General features: G+C 46.7%; 1 protein-coding gene across 6 annotated transcripts in view; it reads left to right on the forward strand.

The window, feature by feature from the left end:
- Abcc5 (ATP binding cassette subfamily C member 5) overlaps positions 1-14,148 on the forward strand; it is a 96,048-nt gene extending 81,900 nt beyond the window's left edge. For all 6 annotated transcript variants that reach the window (XM_052740176.1, XM_052740177.1, XM_052740178.1 and 3 more), the window contains 5 exons: positions 1,608-1,767; positions 7,819-7,897; positions 9,272-9,385; positions 10,085-10,249; positions 13,648-14,148. In XM_052740176.1, the coding sequence (XP_052596136.1) occupies positions 1,608-1,767; positions 7,819-7,897; positions 9,272-9,385; positions 10,085-10,249; positions 13,648-13,749 (620 nt within the window). In that variant the 3' untranslated portion in view covers positions 13,750-14,148. The remainder of the gene's footprint in view (positions 1-1,607; positions 1,768-7,818; positions 7,898-9,271; positions 9,386-10,084; positions 10,250-13,647) is intronic.
- The last annotated feature ends 1,718 nt before the right edge of the window (positions 14,149-15,866 follow it).

Genomic DNA, 15,866 nt, shown 5'->3' on the forward strand with positions numbered 1-15,866 from the left:
CCTTTGCATTTTCCAGTTGGGCTTTTGGGATTTTCAGTTCCATCCTTGTTGTGGATTGGGTCCTCTTCAGTGTTTCTATTTGCTAATTGAATTCCATTCTCTAGTTTTAAATTGTCTCTATCATTTACAGCAGCCCTGTTTGTGTTTCCTTGGTCTTCACTCGGGCATTTATCAAGCCCTTTCCCTTCAATTCCGTTCTTTCGACAAGGTTATAATGGCTCCTGTGAGTTTGTGTCCTGTAGTTCACTGGGAATTCTCACTGGCAAGCATTTCTGCAGAACTGGTGCATTTTGGAAAGAAGACACAGACTTGATTTTTTCATATCATTGGTGTTCCTGTGATGAGATCTGGCCACATGAACATCCTTTATTATTTTGGTGGTTCTGAATTTGTTGCAGATGACACAGGCTTGGGGAGAAGAGATGATGTGGAGCTGAGTTGGATCTGGAGGTTGGAAATGGCTGGGGTGGGATGAAATCAGGTAGGCAGAGGAGACTGGCATTGACACAGGACATGCTTCCTGTCCCCAGCCAGGAGTGTGGGGTGGATAGGTCTGTGTGGAAAGGTTGAATATGACATGGGAGAGTCCTGTGGTTTGGGGAAGGAGGATCCTAACCCCAGACTAGGCTGCTGCACTGGTGTGGGACCCAGGCTAGATCTGCAGGGTTGCAGAAAAGATGTGGCTGAGTTGGTCAGGGGAGCTCACCAGGCTAGACCCTGGAGGAAGATGTGGGAAGTCTGTGTGTAGAGTTGGGTAGTGGAGGTGGTGTATTTAAATAGTTTACACTGTGGACTTCTAGCTCCATTCCTCTAGGAGAGCCTTCAGTAACTGTAGGTATTGGCAAATTGCATAGTCTATTCAGATACTTAAAAAATACATCCTTGGGGCTGGAGATGGCTCAGTGGTTAAGAGCACCGGCTGCTCTTCCAATGGACCTGGGTTCGATTCCCAGCACCCACATAGCAACTCATGACTCATCTTCACATAGACATACGTGTAGGCAAAACATGAATGCACATGAAATAAAAATAATGAATAAATTATTAGAAGAAGTCCATCCTTAGGATTCTGTTTCTCTAGAGCCACTCCTGATACGACAGCCTGCATTAGCCAGGGTTCTCTAGTGGAATAGAGGTGGTAGAGTGGGCATCTGTGTACACGAGGTTTGTTAAGAGCGGTATTAGCTGTGGTCTGGCTGGTCCAACAATGGCTACAGTGTAGGAAGGCCAAGAATCTGGGAGTTCTTCTGTCTGCAAGGCTCAGATGGCTGTCTGTCTACATGGAACCCCCTAAAAAGTAGGCTCTGACACAGGCGAAGGGGTGTCTTAGCTGCTGGGTAGATGAACTTGCCATCGAGAGGGAAGGCAAGAAGGAAAAGCTTCCTTCTTCCATGTCCTTTTATGTGGGCTGCCACCAGAGGGTGTAGCCCAGATTTAGGGTGGGTCTCTCCTCAAAGGATCCAATCCAGAAAACCCCTCACATAGGTGCCCAGCTGTTTAGGTTCTAGTTGACTCCAGATGTTCTTGACATTAGCCATCACACTAAGCTAGTTCTGTCTTCCAGAAGTTACTCACAGAGCTACTGTTTGCTTGTTTTGACTCACCAGGGAAGTCCTCTCTGGGGATGGCCCTCTTCCGTCTGGTGGAGTTATCCGGAGGCTGCATCAAGATCGATGGAGTGCGAATCAGTGACATCGGCCTGGCCGACCTCCGAAGCAAACTCTCCATCATCCCTCAGGAGCCAGTACTGTTCAGTGGCACTGTCAGGTGAGAACCTGACCTCTCAGAGGACTGGAGGATCCAGAGCCATCACCCGGATGGAAATCCCATTCCTTGGGTCCAGTGCATCTCATGATTCTATGATTTCTATTGCAGTGACGAACCAGCTTCTGCTATACATGCTGCTTAATTAACTGCCACAGCAAGGCTCTGCCCCAGGGGTCCAGAGGTCAGAGAGATTGTGGCTCAGATTTCTGTCCCATGAACTTTTAACAGGTTACCACTCTTAAGCCTGTTTTCTCACCCCTAAAATGGGGATACTTTGAAGACCTGTTGTGGTGTAGATTGGATAAATTCCTAAGCACACTGTGAGTTCCAAGCCTAGTCAGTGATACGAGCTCAAATGGTATGCCGCCATCGTTCTCTGTGTCCCGCTGTCATGCCACCTCTGCTCTGCGGGCCGAGAGCTGCTAGGGTGGTGCCTTCCGGAACTGCTACCACTCATCACCCACCCGCTCTTTCATTTTCAACTAACTTTATTTTTTATTTTTCTGTCTTTCTGGTGCCGGGGAACTGAACCTAACACCAGTGAGAGTGGTAGAGAGGAAATGTCACTCACTGGTGGACCAAGCCAGGACAGCTCCTGAAAGGCTTTGGTCCTGAGTCCAGTTTGCATGCTCATTTTATATGCTATAACCTTAGGGTGAGGCCAGCAGGCTAGCAAACAGAAGCTTGCATGGCAGTTAGCTTCGGGGCTATTGGTTTTCAAAGGCGTCTGTTACAGTTGACAGGTGTAAGCTTTTGTGGTCAGGTACTGAGGGCAGCGACCCATGGTTTCAGCTGTTTCTCCAGGTCATTCTGTTCAGGTAGGAAGTGAAGCCATGCTTGGCAATGGGCAGTACAAGCGGTACTTCAAGTGAATAAGTCAGTGAGCCCGTATCTGAGAGTTGATCTTGTCCACCTCATGCTGCTTAAGCCCAGGACTGTGTAAGGCTGCCACTCCACCCATGAGCAGTGCTTCTCTTCCTCATTCTTCCCTTGGCAGGCACAGAGTTTGATGTATTTGAGATGTTTCCATCTTTGATGCTTAGTCTCAAATTACATTCTTTCTGAAATTAGGAAGAAAATCATCTTTTCTATCTTTATCCTTAAACTGCTGCCTAACATTTAGGGATTCCCATGATTTGTGTCCATTTCTAATCAAATTGCCTTTTTTTGGAAATAAAAACTATATAGAAGAGTTAGGTGGTGCTTCTTATTTTATAATCATCCAAAAGTAATGTTACATTTCCTATTTTTTTTAAAAAAAAGGTATCAACTTAATTTTGGACTTGCCTTTGAAACTAGATGTCTTATTCTTCAGAATAGCATTGAACTCATTCAAGGTGTGCTTTGTACCTTGAATGAAGGTATGCAGGCTACTGTAATAAAATACCATATCCCAGAAAGCTTAATTCACAGAAATTTCTCACAGTTCTGGCATCTGAGAAGTCCGAGATTGGTGTGTCATAAGGGCCATCTTCCTTGTTGTCCTGCCCTGTCTTCCCATGGACTTGATGTGCACATGCAGGAGAGCAGTGTGAGTCTTCCTCTTAAAAGGATGATAATCCTGTCATCAAAGCCCCAGCCTCATGACTGAATCTTCCTCTTCTCTTCTTTCTTTCTTTGTCTTTTCTTTTTTCAAAAGATAGCATCTCACTTTGAAGTGTTGACTGGCCTGGAACTGGTTTTGTAAACCGGGCTATCCTCCGACTCAGAGATAAGGTGCGTGCCACCATGCCTCATACTTAATGAAAATCCTCATCAGTTCCTGTAGGTCACTTCACATTGAAGGTGTGATAGATTAAACAAAGTCTGTAGGCATGCAAACATTTACTGTAGGCGATAAATAAGTTAAGTTCTCAACACTAGTCTAAGGGTGCTTATTTTAGCATTTTATCCTATTGAATTTGGATGTCATGTCCTGGAGCTCTTGATTATACTGAATCAGCTTGGGTACTTGGTAACAAGTTCATATAAGTGACACCAAAGGAGATGAAGGTTGTCTTACTTCACTGCCATGGTTGGAGTTTGGAACTTAGGTCTTTTTCAGGACTAGGTATTTTATTGGGGGCTAGTTTTAGAGGCTTCTGCCCACCACCGTGGAACCATCACAAATGCTTTAACTCAGCTATCACCTATAGGTCTATCACCTATCACCTTTGTCCCTTGAAGAAAATTTCCCTGAAGATTCAGCGGGTTCTCAGCCCAAATGTTAGTAAAGGACCATTGCAACTTGACCCTCCACCCAGTGCAGAGCATCCTTCCTTCGTACCAGAAAGCTGGCCCCACGCCTAGGACAGAATTAAAGGTATCCTTGTGAGATCAGAGGTGGCTTTCCTGCCACAGGAAAGAGGTCTGAACATTACTGTTAGTGCAGAGGGAATGGCAGGCAAAATTGAGATGTATCATAAACAGAAGATACGCCTGGCCAGAGAGAAGACTGGGGTGTGGGTCTTAGGGAGATCGGAGTGGAGCAAGAAGTATGCTACTCAGGTGTCTCTAGGGTTTGTGCACATATCACAGTGGATCCTTCTGAGGATGTAGAACAGGGAATGAGTGCGGCCCTGACACTGGTCTCTGCTGCTGCTGCTGGTTCCCTGCAGCTCTGTGAGATCAAACCATACAGCGTTCATTTTGAATAGTCTGTGAGCATGAGTTCTGTGATGTATGTGGCTTTTAATAAAGTTTTTTTTAATACAACATGTTCTGATCAGTTTCCACTCCCTCATCTCCTGCCAAGTCCTCCCCACCTCCTTACCTTTCCAACTTCACACCTTGTTTTTCTCTCTCTCTAACAAAACAAATGGACAATAAAAAGATAAGAATAAAGCAAAACAAACTAATAAAGAAGGAAAAAAGCAGACACACACACACACACATACACACATGCACAAAACCCATAAAAATACTAAATTGGAAACTGTAGGCAAAAGACCTGTAAGATTAAAAAAAACCCAAAGTACTATGAGACAAAAAAAATCTCCAAAAATAACTTTGAGTTCATTTTGTGTTGGCCATCTGCTGCTGGGCATGGGGCCTGCCTTTGAGTGTGGTTTGTGTGCTGGTTGAGATTCCCTTGGAGAAACTTTGTCAATTGGAGATAGCTTCTTGGTTGGGGATGGGAGTTTATGTCTATTTCCCCATCTCAGCAATAGGACCCCATCTGGCCTGAACCTTTACAGGTCCTGTACATGCTGCCACTGTTTCTGTGAATTCATATGTGCATCAGTCCTGTTGTGTCTGGAAGACAGTTTCCTTGGTGTCTTCCAACCCCACTGGCTCTTACAATCTTTCTGCCTGTTTTTCTGTATAATTCCCTGAACCTTGATGGGAGGAATTTGATGAAGGCATCAGATTTAGGGTTGAATGTTCCAAGATCTCTCACTCTCTGCACATTCATTATCTAGACTATTAGTTCCCATCTACTGCAGGAGGAAGCTTCTCTGATGATGGCTGAGTGAGACATGGATCTATAGATATAGCAGAATGTCTTTAGGAGTCATTTCATTGTAATCTTTTTAGCAGAACATTAGTAATTGGATTCTGCCTAGGTCCATGGTCTTTCTAGTCTCAAGTTCTTGGCCATCTGAGCAGTGTCAGGCATGGGTCCTATCTCATGGAGGGGGCCTTAAATCCAAGCAGAAAGTGGTTGGTTACTCCCACAATGTTTGTGCCACTAGCACAAACTACCACAAGCATATCATGCAAGCAGGTCACCAAAGGGTTTGTAGCTAGGTTGTTGTTTACCTTTCTCCTCTGGTACTGTGCAGAGAATGTTCTAGTACCATGGACACTAGTCAGCGAGGGCAAAGGCTCTGCTTTGCCACCAGCTCGACTCCTGTGTTCAGTGAGATATCTAAGTGTTCTTCCCTCTCTCTCTGATTAGTTTCGGCTTTTAGCCTGTTTTGTCAGATACTAAAGTGGCTACACCTGCTTTCAACTTGGCTCCTTTGGCTTAGAATGTCTTTTGCTGTCTTTTTGCCCTGAGGTGATGTCTGTGATGTTAACATTTGTTTCTTGTTGGCAGCAGAAGGATGGATCCTGTTTTCTAATTCATTCTGTTAGTCTATTTCTTTTTATTAGTGAATTGATGCCATTGATATTGAGGGTTATTAATGATAGTGTTCATTAATTCCTGTTATTTTGTTGTGGTATGGGTCATCGTCCCTGCCCCCCCCCCCCCCCCCCCCCCCCCCCCCCCCCCCCCCACCCCCCCCCCCCCCCCCCCCCGTTTTGATTTGCTGGTCTGGGATTGTCTATTATTTGTGTTTTCTTGGGTGTGGTTAACCTCTTAGGGTTGAAGTTTTCCTTCTAGTGCCTTCTGTAGATCTGGGTTGATAGATACTGCTTGAATCTGGCTTTATTGTGGGATGTTTTTCTTCATTCTTTCTTCATCTTGTGATTAATAGTGTTGCGGCTGGCATCTGTGCTCTTTTAGAGTTTAGAACATCCATTCAGGCACTTCTAGCTTTTAGTGTCTCCATTGAGAAGTTGAGTGTTATTCTAATACGTTTATATGTTATTTGTTTTTTCCCCTTACAGCTTTTAATATTCTTCATTCTCTATGTTTAATGTTTGATTAGTATGTGTCGTGGGGACTTTCTTGTCTGGTCCTGTCTATTTGGTGGTCTGTATGCTCCTTAGACTTTTAGAGGCACCTCCTTCCTTAGGTTAGGGGAATTTTGTTCTATGATTTTGTTGAAAATATTTTTGTTCCTCTGACCTGGGTTTTCTCTCCTTCCTCTATTCCTGTTATTTATAGTTTGGATTATTTCGGTGTCCCAGATTTCGAATTTTCTTGTTCTGTACCTGCATTCAGCGTTATCTTCTATCGTGTCTTCAATGCCTGAGAGTTATCTCTTGTGCTCTGTGGTGAGGCTTGCCTCTGAAGTTTTTGTTTGACTTCCTAAATTTCTAGTTTTATCCCATTGTGGGCTTTCTTTAATTAGTCTATTTCTTTGTTAAATTCTACTTTCATATCTTGAATTGTTTTTATTGTCCCATTCAAGCATTTGTGTCTGCACAGACAATTCATTGAGGGATTTATTCATATCCTCCTTCAGGTCCTTGCGCATATTCACAGTTACTATTTTGAAGACTTTGTCTTAGGCTTCAGCTGTATTGCGTGTCTCAGGACTTAGTGTATTAGGGTCACTGCATTCTGGTGGAGACGTACTGTCCTGGCTGTTAATGACTGAGTTTTGTGCTGGTGTGTAGGCATCTGGGGTTGGGATAATTAAGGTGAAATTAGATGTTGCTATCTGGTCTTGTCTTTGCTGGGTGTTCCTGTTCTTGGTTTCTGCTGCCATCTCTGGATCGTAGGAAAGTGTAATGGCTGTGGGTTGCCTGGTGCAGAGTGTTTCTTCAGGTCAGTGGGTGTCAGAGAGGACTGACTTGAGCTAAGAGGGCCTCGGGAAAGAGCTGGATGGTTCTTTTTCACACCTAGCTGTGTGGTCCTCAGGGAGCTGGAGATGTGGAGAGGGGAGGTGGGCACAAAATTCCCGTTCTCAGCTAAGGAGCCCCTGGGAGACCGCGCTCCAGTGGAGGCTATACTTGTAAGAGTTTGTAGGCAACACCGATTGTACTTGATGGACTTACAGGACACACGTGGCTGGGTTGTAAATGGGGCATGGATCTGGGAGGAGCTGGGGTGAAGAGGTGGATATGATCAAACAAGATACATTATATGAGATTCTCAAAGAACTAATAAAAAGTAAGGGGAAAGAAGGCATTTTTCTACATTTGTACATAAAGACATATCTGAAGGGTGTCATGTTTCTAGGTGTCATTGGAGGTTTTATACCATCATCAGACTGGTGTTTCTTTGTGTTTTCATATCGGTATTTATACATTCTTTTACAGCTAACTTATACTCTTTGCATAGTAAAAATAATAGACTTTAAATTGGATTTATAGAGCAGGGAGCCCAGGTGTTGTCCTGTGACCTGTGGAGTTGGAATCCAGTTTTCTGTGCGCGCTTGTTTAGCCACAGACAGCCGTTGGAGTGAGGTTTGTTAAACCTGCCCTCTGAGCAGTTGCTCTTGCACCTCTCCCTAGATCAAATCTGGACCCCTTCAACCAGTACACGGAAGACCAGATCTGGGATGCTCTGGAGAGGACACACATGAAGGAATGTGTAAGTGGAACTGAGGGAGGGCTGGCTGTGCTGGAGTCTCAGGGCTGGCTGTGGGAGCGCTGTTCGCTCTGTTCTGCTCCCGCTTCTCCAGCAGCCATGCCTCTCCCACTCCAGGAGGTCTGGAGAAGAGTACTTCCAAGCAGGAGTCTGCAGGTGTTCCACGTGCATCCCAAAGTCAGTGTCTTATCCGCAGAGCTGCTCAGCTGGTGGAGGTGCATGCCACCAAACCTAACCCTTGAGTTCAAGGCCAAGGATCCACGGGGAGGAAGAAGAGAACCAACTCCCTCCACACTTGCAGAATGTCACACACACACACACACACACACACACACACACACACACACACACACAATAAAGTTGGTCTCTTAGCCCCACCTCCCACATTGCTCATTGCCATATTGGCCCTGTACTCTCCATTGACTAAGAACATATTAATGATTGCTAGTCAGAACTTAATTTCTATCAATTATAATAGTATAACATCTGCTGGGTGTGGTGGTGCACACCTTTGATCCCAGCACTGGAGAGGCAGAGGCAGGCGGATCTCTGAGTTCAAGGTCAACCTTGGTCTACAGAGTGAGTTCCAGGACAGCCAAGGCTACACAGAGAAACCCTGTCTCAAAAAATGAAAAAATCCAACCAAACAAAAATAGTATAGCATCCACATATACACAAAAGACCTGTAATTTATTGCTGATTCTGTAACCTGCAGTGTACCATAGATCATGGATGTCATGGAGCAACCCAGCAGAGCCTTGCCAGCAGCCAGTCTGCAGATGGGCACCACTGATCTTGAGCGGGGCAGGGCAGCCTGAGTTCAGTGGCCACTGCCCCGATCAGTTAGATGAGCCTTGCTTCCATCCTCCATCAAGTAGCCTCAATTTCATATGAAGAATAGGTTCCATGATGTTTAGAAGAAGAAAAGGCTGCCAGCATGGGCCAGGCTTTGGGTTCAGGAGTGGGACCCCATCTCCTGCAAAACGGTATTTTTAGAACCAAACATAAGGGCCCACCATCCAACGGGATCTTGAATTTCTGGGATAGTTTCATGGAATGAAACTAACAGAATCATATATCGCAAAATGAACTGCCTTAGAAAATACAGGTCCTGGTGCATGTGTGACCACGTGAATCTTTCAGATGACCAAAGTAATTCTTTTTCATCTCCTTCAGAATAAGTTCTTTCCTTGTAAGGGCGGGACCGTTTAAGATAGGGTCTCACCATGTAGTCTATGCTGGCTTGAACTTACACTCTTCCTGCCTTACTCCCAAGTGCTAGGTCATAGATGTGAGCCGCCACCCCTGGCTAGGTACCCTGGATTTCTGCATGGTGTGGTTGGTAGCCTCACACTTCTGACCTCTGTCTCTTTCTAGATTGCCCAGCTACCTCTGAAACTGGAATCTGAAGTGATGGAGAATGGAGACAACTTCTCAGTTGGGGAGCGGCAGCTGTTGTGCATAGCCAGGGCCCTGCTGCGGCACTGTAAGGTGAGGTGCACAGCAGGTGGCATGAGGTGCTGAAGAGCTGGAGCCCTGGGGCGCAGCCCTGCCTCGGGGCCCTGACTCTGAGCCCAGTGGTGCTTCCTAACCCACAGTGTCTCAGTGACTCTTAACACCACTTGGCATACTGGTTTGAGGGATCATCTTCAAGCTTTTGCGTGCGTGCGCGTGTGCGTGTGCGTGTGCGTGTGTGTGTGTGTGTGTGTGTGTGTGTGTGTGGTATGTTGAGCACATTCTCCATCACAGCCCCTTGGTGTATTTTCAACTTCCCCCAAGCCTTTGGAATTGAAGGACAACTTTGTTTCTGCCTAATGAATACATACAGAACTACAGACCCAGCAGAATAAAGGCTGCAGGAGACGTCACCAGGTGGAACCCCTCCTGGACCCTCATTTTACAAATAGGACAGGATGTCTAGAAAAGCTGACCTACACATGAAGGCCACAGAGAAGTGGGAGTGTTTGATCAGACCCTGTCACACGTGTCTGTTCCGTTTGTAGAAACTGAGCAAAACCTGGGTTATGTGAATTCTAAGCAAAGGGCATTTTCACAAATATGTGTGAACCTACTAATTAGTAATAGTACATGGTATCGGATTTAAATACTGAAATGCACTTTAGGAAACTGAGATAAACAACAGTGCTTAAGGAAGTCATTGGATCTGTTTGCCCTCTGCTTCCCTGGCAGATTCTGATTTTAGACGAAGCTACAGCTGCTATGGACACAGAGACGGATTTACTGATTCAAGAGACCATCCGGGAAGCGTTTGCAGACTGCACCATGCTGACCATTGCCCATCGCCTGCACACAGTTCTGGGCTCTGATAGGATTATGGTGCTGGCCCAGGGACAGGTAGTAGGCTCCTCAGGAGCTTCAGCTTGATGTGGGGCCTTGTCTGGGAAGAAAAGAGGCTCCTGTCATGGAGGGGCCACCTGTCATCATCATGTGTCTGGGCATTCAGTTAGCAGCCATAGAACTTCGTTCTGGCTCTTGCTGATCAGACGGGTGCCTCCTGCCTCAGGTGATGCCTTGATGACTTACTGTCCTGTGGCTTGTAAGAGTGAGATAGGCCAGAGAGCACGTGCTCTTCAGTGACTTCGTCACACGCACAAGAATTTCTCAGAGCCACCCAAAACAGCAAACAACCTTGGTTTGCTTTTTGCTACCATGTGGTGGTGCCAAACTTCTCCTCCAGTTCCTCCACTTTCCCGTGGTCTGGTCCTAGCCCAGCCTTCTTCACGTCACACTCGGATGCCATTGCCTGTGGATCCTCTGTGTGGTTTCCTCTTTGTCTTTACACAGACTGTTCATCTGCCAGCTTAAAACCTGCCTGTCCCTAGAGAGGACATGACTTAAATGTCAAAGCTTCCACAACCCCCCCTGGGGCCTTATCTGTCTGTCCATTGTAGACTTTTCACCCCACTTGTATGGTACTCTGCAGAGCCCCTACAAGCTCTCCAAGGAAGGGACTCGGTCTCACTCGTCTTCGGGTCCCCATTAGTGCTCACTGTTGTAGTTCTTTGCACAACAGCTAGTTGCTAAGTACAGTTATGTGGATGAATACCTCTTTTGTGTATGTGTGAAATAAGCCATGTGTGGTGGGAACTTGGCTTCTTACATAATAATATACATATTATAAAATACAGTAATAATAGCACCACAATATCTGCTTTGACTGAGTGTTTAGTCTGTGACATGCTCAGTGCTCAGTGAGTTATGTCTCATCTTCAGTGGTCAGTTCTTCCTCACAATGAGAAGGAGCAGAGAGAATTCTCTCACTGTGTGTTAGAGAGGTCCAAGGCTGCACCAAACTCAGACCAGTGACTCCCTCTATGCCACACCGTCTCGTGGTTTATGGGACATGTCAAGAGAAGCATTGATAGAGCAGGTCCTGCCTAATCTTGAAAGCTGAGTTGAGAAAGTTTAAATTATTTTTTCCTTATATTGAAATCATTTTAACATTAATATTCTGTGATTATTTGTCTTAGTTAAGGTTACTATTGCTGTGATGAAGCACCATGATCAAAAGCAAGTTGGAGAGGAAAGGGTTTATTTGGCTTACACTTCTACATCATAGTTCATCATTGGAGGAAGTCAGGACAGGAACTCACACCGGGCAGGAACCTGAGGCAGGAGCTGATGCCGAGGCCATGGAAGGGTGCTGCTCACTGGCTTGCTGAGGCCATGGAGGGTGCTTGCTCCACATGGCTTGCTCAGCCTGCTTTCTTATAGAACCCAGGACCACCAGCCAGGGATGGCACCACCCACAATGCTGGGCCCATCAATCACTAAGAAAATGCCGTACAGGCTTTCTTACAGACTGATCTTATGGAGGCTTCTTCTCAACTGAGGTTCCCTCCTCCCAGATGACTCTAGCTTATGTCATCAGACTACCCAGGACACTATCCTTGTTTGAATTATTCTTGTACTGAGATTCCCCCATACATTGATATGAAGAGCTATCACTGTGTGTGTAGATATTAAATAGAACACACCTTTTTTAAAAGGTAGACAAGAAAACCTGGGAAATTCCATTTTAAAGGCTCTGATCCAGACTGTTTTGTCTCCAGGAGAAGCTTGTTACTATTTTAGAGTTTGTTTTGTTTTGTTTTTAAGGCCTTAGTTGGCCCTGGAACTCACTCTCTAGACCAGGCTAGTTTGAACTCACAGAGATTCCTGCCTCTGCCTCAAGAGTGCTGGGATTAAAGTGAGTACCACCATGTCTGGTCCTAGAGTGATTGGTTGGTTTTTGGTTTTGGTTTTTCAAGACTGGGTTTCTCTGTGTAACAGCCCTGGCTGTCCTGGAACTCAGTTTGTAGACCAGGCTAGCCTCACCTGCCTCTGCCTCCCAAGTGCTGGGATTAAAGGCCTGCACTACCACCGCCCGGCAAGTGATTGGTTCTTTAAGAGGGACTTGGGCCAGGGAGGCATGGCAGTTGGTAGGTGTTTGCCCAACATTCAGAAGTGTCTGAGTTTGCCGAATAAAGTGGGCATGTTGGCACAGACCCCAGAACTTCAGAGGTAGAAGTTCAGGTTCGGCTACACATTGAATCTGATTCAACTGCCTGGACTAAGAGAGACTCTGTCTCAAAAAATCAAAGGAACTCTGTCCTTCTCTTCCCTGGATTGTTTCCTCTGACCCTACAGAGGTCAAGTTCCTGAGCTTTGGTCTCCTTGCTGGAAAGCAGTCAGCTCTTTTAGTCTTAAGGATGGAGCCCAGACTGAGCAATGAGATGTGGACACTAACCATTGCACCCAGCACAGACATTCAGCAAAAGTTGGTACTGTGTGCCATGCACATAATACGTGGGTTCTTACTTCTGCCAAATGATGCATTTTAAGAGTATACAAGTGTAAAGGCAAAACCAAGATTGCAGGTCGTTGATACACCTTTGCCACCGCGGCCAGCAGCACCCCCGAGAGGAGACCAGCACTGTGACACATTGTCTGTCCCAGCGGTTTTCTCACACATTCACACAGACTCCCAACAGGTGAGATGCTTCTGCCCTAGACGTAGACATACCCAGGCGAGGAGGAGTTCCTCAGCGTCAGGGGCGGTGGGTGCACGGCCAGCCTGCAGCTCAGCCATGCCAGGCTCTGCAGTCGCCCGCAGCCAGTGCTTGTCTTTCGTCTCCAGGAACAGGATGCCATCTCTGGTACCCGGCTCCACACCTCAGCACCATGTCTAAATGATAGACCCCTTCTCCTGATGCTCCTCCCCATTAACATGCTGGCCTCTGCTAGGGGCCCTGGCAGGGATCCCCTGCCACCTCTCAGGCCATGGCTGTGTCCCGTGCCTTCGTTCCAGGCAGAGGAGACGGGCAAAGCTAACGCAGGTTTATCGCTCCCGTAACAAGAGGCGGGCCCTGCTGGTGATGGGCTCGTTCACGTGAAGTAGAACTCTGCTATCCAAAGCCCGCCATAGGAGTGGACACGGGATGCGTTGACCCCTTGCTTGCTTTTTCTCTCTGCCACCCATACATCCTGGGTTCTTCCTCTCGGACTGGGGTCAGATCAGCTTGCCTCAACTTGAGCTGTAGTCCCCGACCCCCGGTACTTTATATTATAGAACCATAGAACCATCCTCATGGATTTCCATTCTCTCCACCCTTCCCCTCACTCCCGGGTACTGCAGGCCGGCTCAGTGCTTCTCTGCTCCGCCCCCAGGACTTTGAGGCCTGCCGCCATTGCTCAGCACCAGTCCATGAGACCCTCCCCCAGCCACACCCTGACTTGTCTCCTCTTTGCAGGTGGTGGAGTTTGACACCCCATCGGTCCTTCTGTCCAACGACAGTTCGAGGTTCTATGCTATGTTCGCGGCCGCGGAGAACAAGGTGGCTGTCAAGGGTTGACTCCTCCCTCGGTGAAGTCTCTTCCTCTGAGCATAGCCATTCTCCTCCTGGTTTGGACCCCTCATCCTGTCCTGCTGAAACTTGGCCTTTCCCAGTTTTATCTCTCACACGACAGTTCAGGATTAGCTGTGTGTTTCACTTTTAGGGAAAATCATATTTTGATTATTGTATTTATTCCCTATTCACGTAAATGAAATTTAGTTTTTGTTCTTAATTGCACTCTTAAGAGGTTCAGGGAACCATTACTATAAATGTATCAGTGGCCTATAATGAAGCTTTATATGTGTAGCTATGTCTATATATAATTCTGTACATAGCCTATATTTACAGGGAAAATGTAAGCGGTTTATTTTCTATTAAAAGCGAGCACTGTCTTACAGCAGTGCACATTCATTTCTACCGTTTTGTACAGCTGACTGCACTAGAGGTCTCGTTTGCTCTTAGCTGTAGGAAAGGCAGCGTTTCCTTCTCTAGCTGGTCGTTTCACGGTGCTGGGCTTTCGAGGTGTCCGGAGGACACATGGCAGCAGCGGTCCCTCCAGGCCTGCTCCTCGGGCTCCGCAGTGGGAACCCAGTGCAGCTGGGCCGTGGGAGGCCTTGCAGAGCACCGTGAATTCTCAGGGCTCCTGCTTTCCTGTCCTGGTGTCTCTTACGTTTCTGTTAGAGCAGTGGGGCAAAGCCCACCCTTCCCCTCTCAGGAATGAGAACCCCGGCATTCCTCGGAGAGGAGAGTTTCTTTCCGCCTTCCTCCTCCTGCTGTTGTTTCTAAACCAGATCCAGATTGCTCCCAGCGTCCCACGCTTCAGGTTCCTAACGCTGGCCACCACAGAGCTCCGGCTCTTTGGCCAGCTGGTTCCCAGCCCTGGGGTCCACTGCTGCTGTTGTAGGTGGCATTTTCTTTTACCTGATCCCACACCTCCAGAGTTCAGTGACAGGGCTCAGGATTGTGGGGTCCGTCCTTCCTCATGTCAGTCTCCTCTGCAGAGTCTGCGGCCCTCAGCAGCTCTTGCTAGCCAGTGGCTTCACTGGTGTAGAAGTCTTTTGTACTGTAAAGAGACCTACCTCAGGTTGCTGATTGCTGTGTGGTTTGGTGTGCTCCTGCAGACCCCCTGTGCTCTGGGGCCGTAGCTCGGGTGGGTGTGGTTGCCTCTGTCATCGTCCACTGGTCAGCGCTGCATGTCGTGACCAACTAGACATTCGGTCGCCTTAGCATGTTTGCTAAACACCTTATGAAAGCAAAGATCTGAAAAAGTGAATAAAATTATTTTGGATTTGTAAAACTCTGGTTGTATAAAATAGTTCTCTGGGAAGGGAGTGAGGTGTTTCTGAATGGCTCTGTAGAACTAGAGCCCTGGATCCCAGCACCTACTGATGAAATTACATCTGCAAAGGGTTGTTTGCAAGGGGCGGTGGGACCCAGATACTCCCAGCTGTGTGTGAAGGGCCTTAAGTCTCTCTCTGTAGCCTGCATTCCTCAGTGTGGCCACCAAGTGAAGCATCACGCTGCTGTCAGAGGCCAGAGTGGGAAGAGTGAGCAGGCGGGGAGGTGTGTGTTTAAAGTCAAGTAACCGTTGAGGGCGTGTGGCAGCTGAAGTGAGGTAACTGCCTTTTCATCCACTTCATTCAGACCAACCCAATGAGAGCTGGTTTCCTTTCAGAAGGATGTATTGAATACAGTAAAAAAAAATTTAAATTGTTAGTTTAATATTGATTCTGCCACCAACCAATAGAAATTATCTCTTAGATCTAGCCCAATTGCTTTTTAAAATAAATTACTATTGAGAAAGTGTGGTGGCACACACCTTTGATCTCAGCACTTGGGAGGCAGAGGCAGGTCGAGCTCTGTGAGTTTGAGACCATGGTCTACATAGCCTGGTCTACATAGTGAATTCCATGCTAGCTAAGGCTACATTGTGATACCCTGTACTGAGTCTTTCTTTGTCCTGCCAGACAGCTCTGAAATAATGCCACAGAGGTTTGTTATTATTTATGAAAGCTCGGCCAATAGCTTAGCTTTGTTTCTAACTAGCTCTTATAACTTAAATTAACCCATTCTATTAATTTATATGCTGTACCGAGGCTCATTTACCTCATCTATGTACTGTCCACCCTGATTTC

The sequence above is a fragment of the Peromyscus californicus genome, unplaced genomic scaffold, assembly GCF_007827085.1.
Source record: "Peromyscus californicus insignis strain IS unplaced genomic scaffold, ASM782708v3 Scaffold_16__1_contigs__length_79575227, whole genome shotgun sequence".
NCBI classification, from domain to species: Eukaryota; Metazoa; Chordata; class Mammalia; order Rodentia; family Cricetidae; genus Peromyscus; species Peromyscus californicus.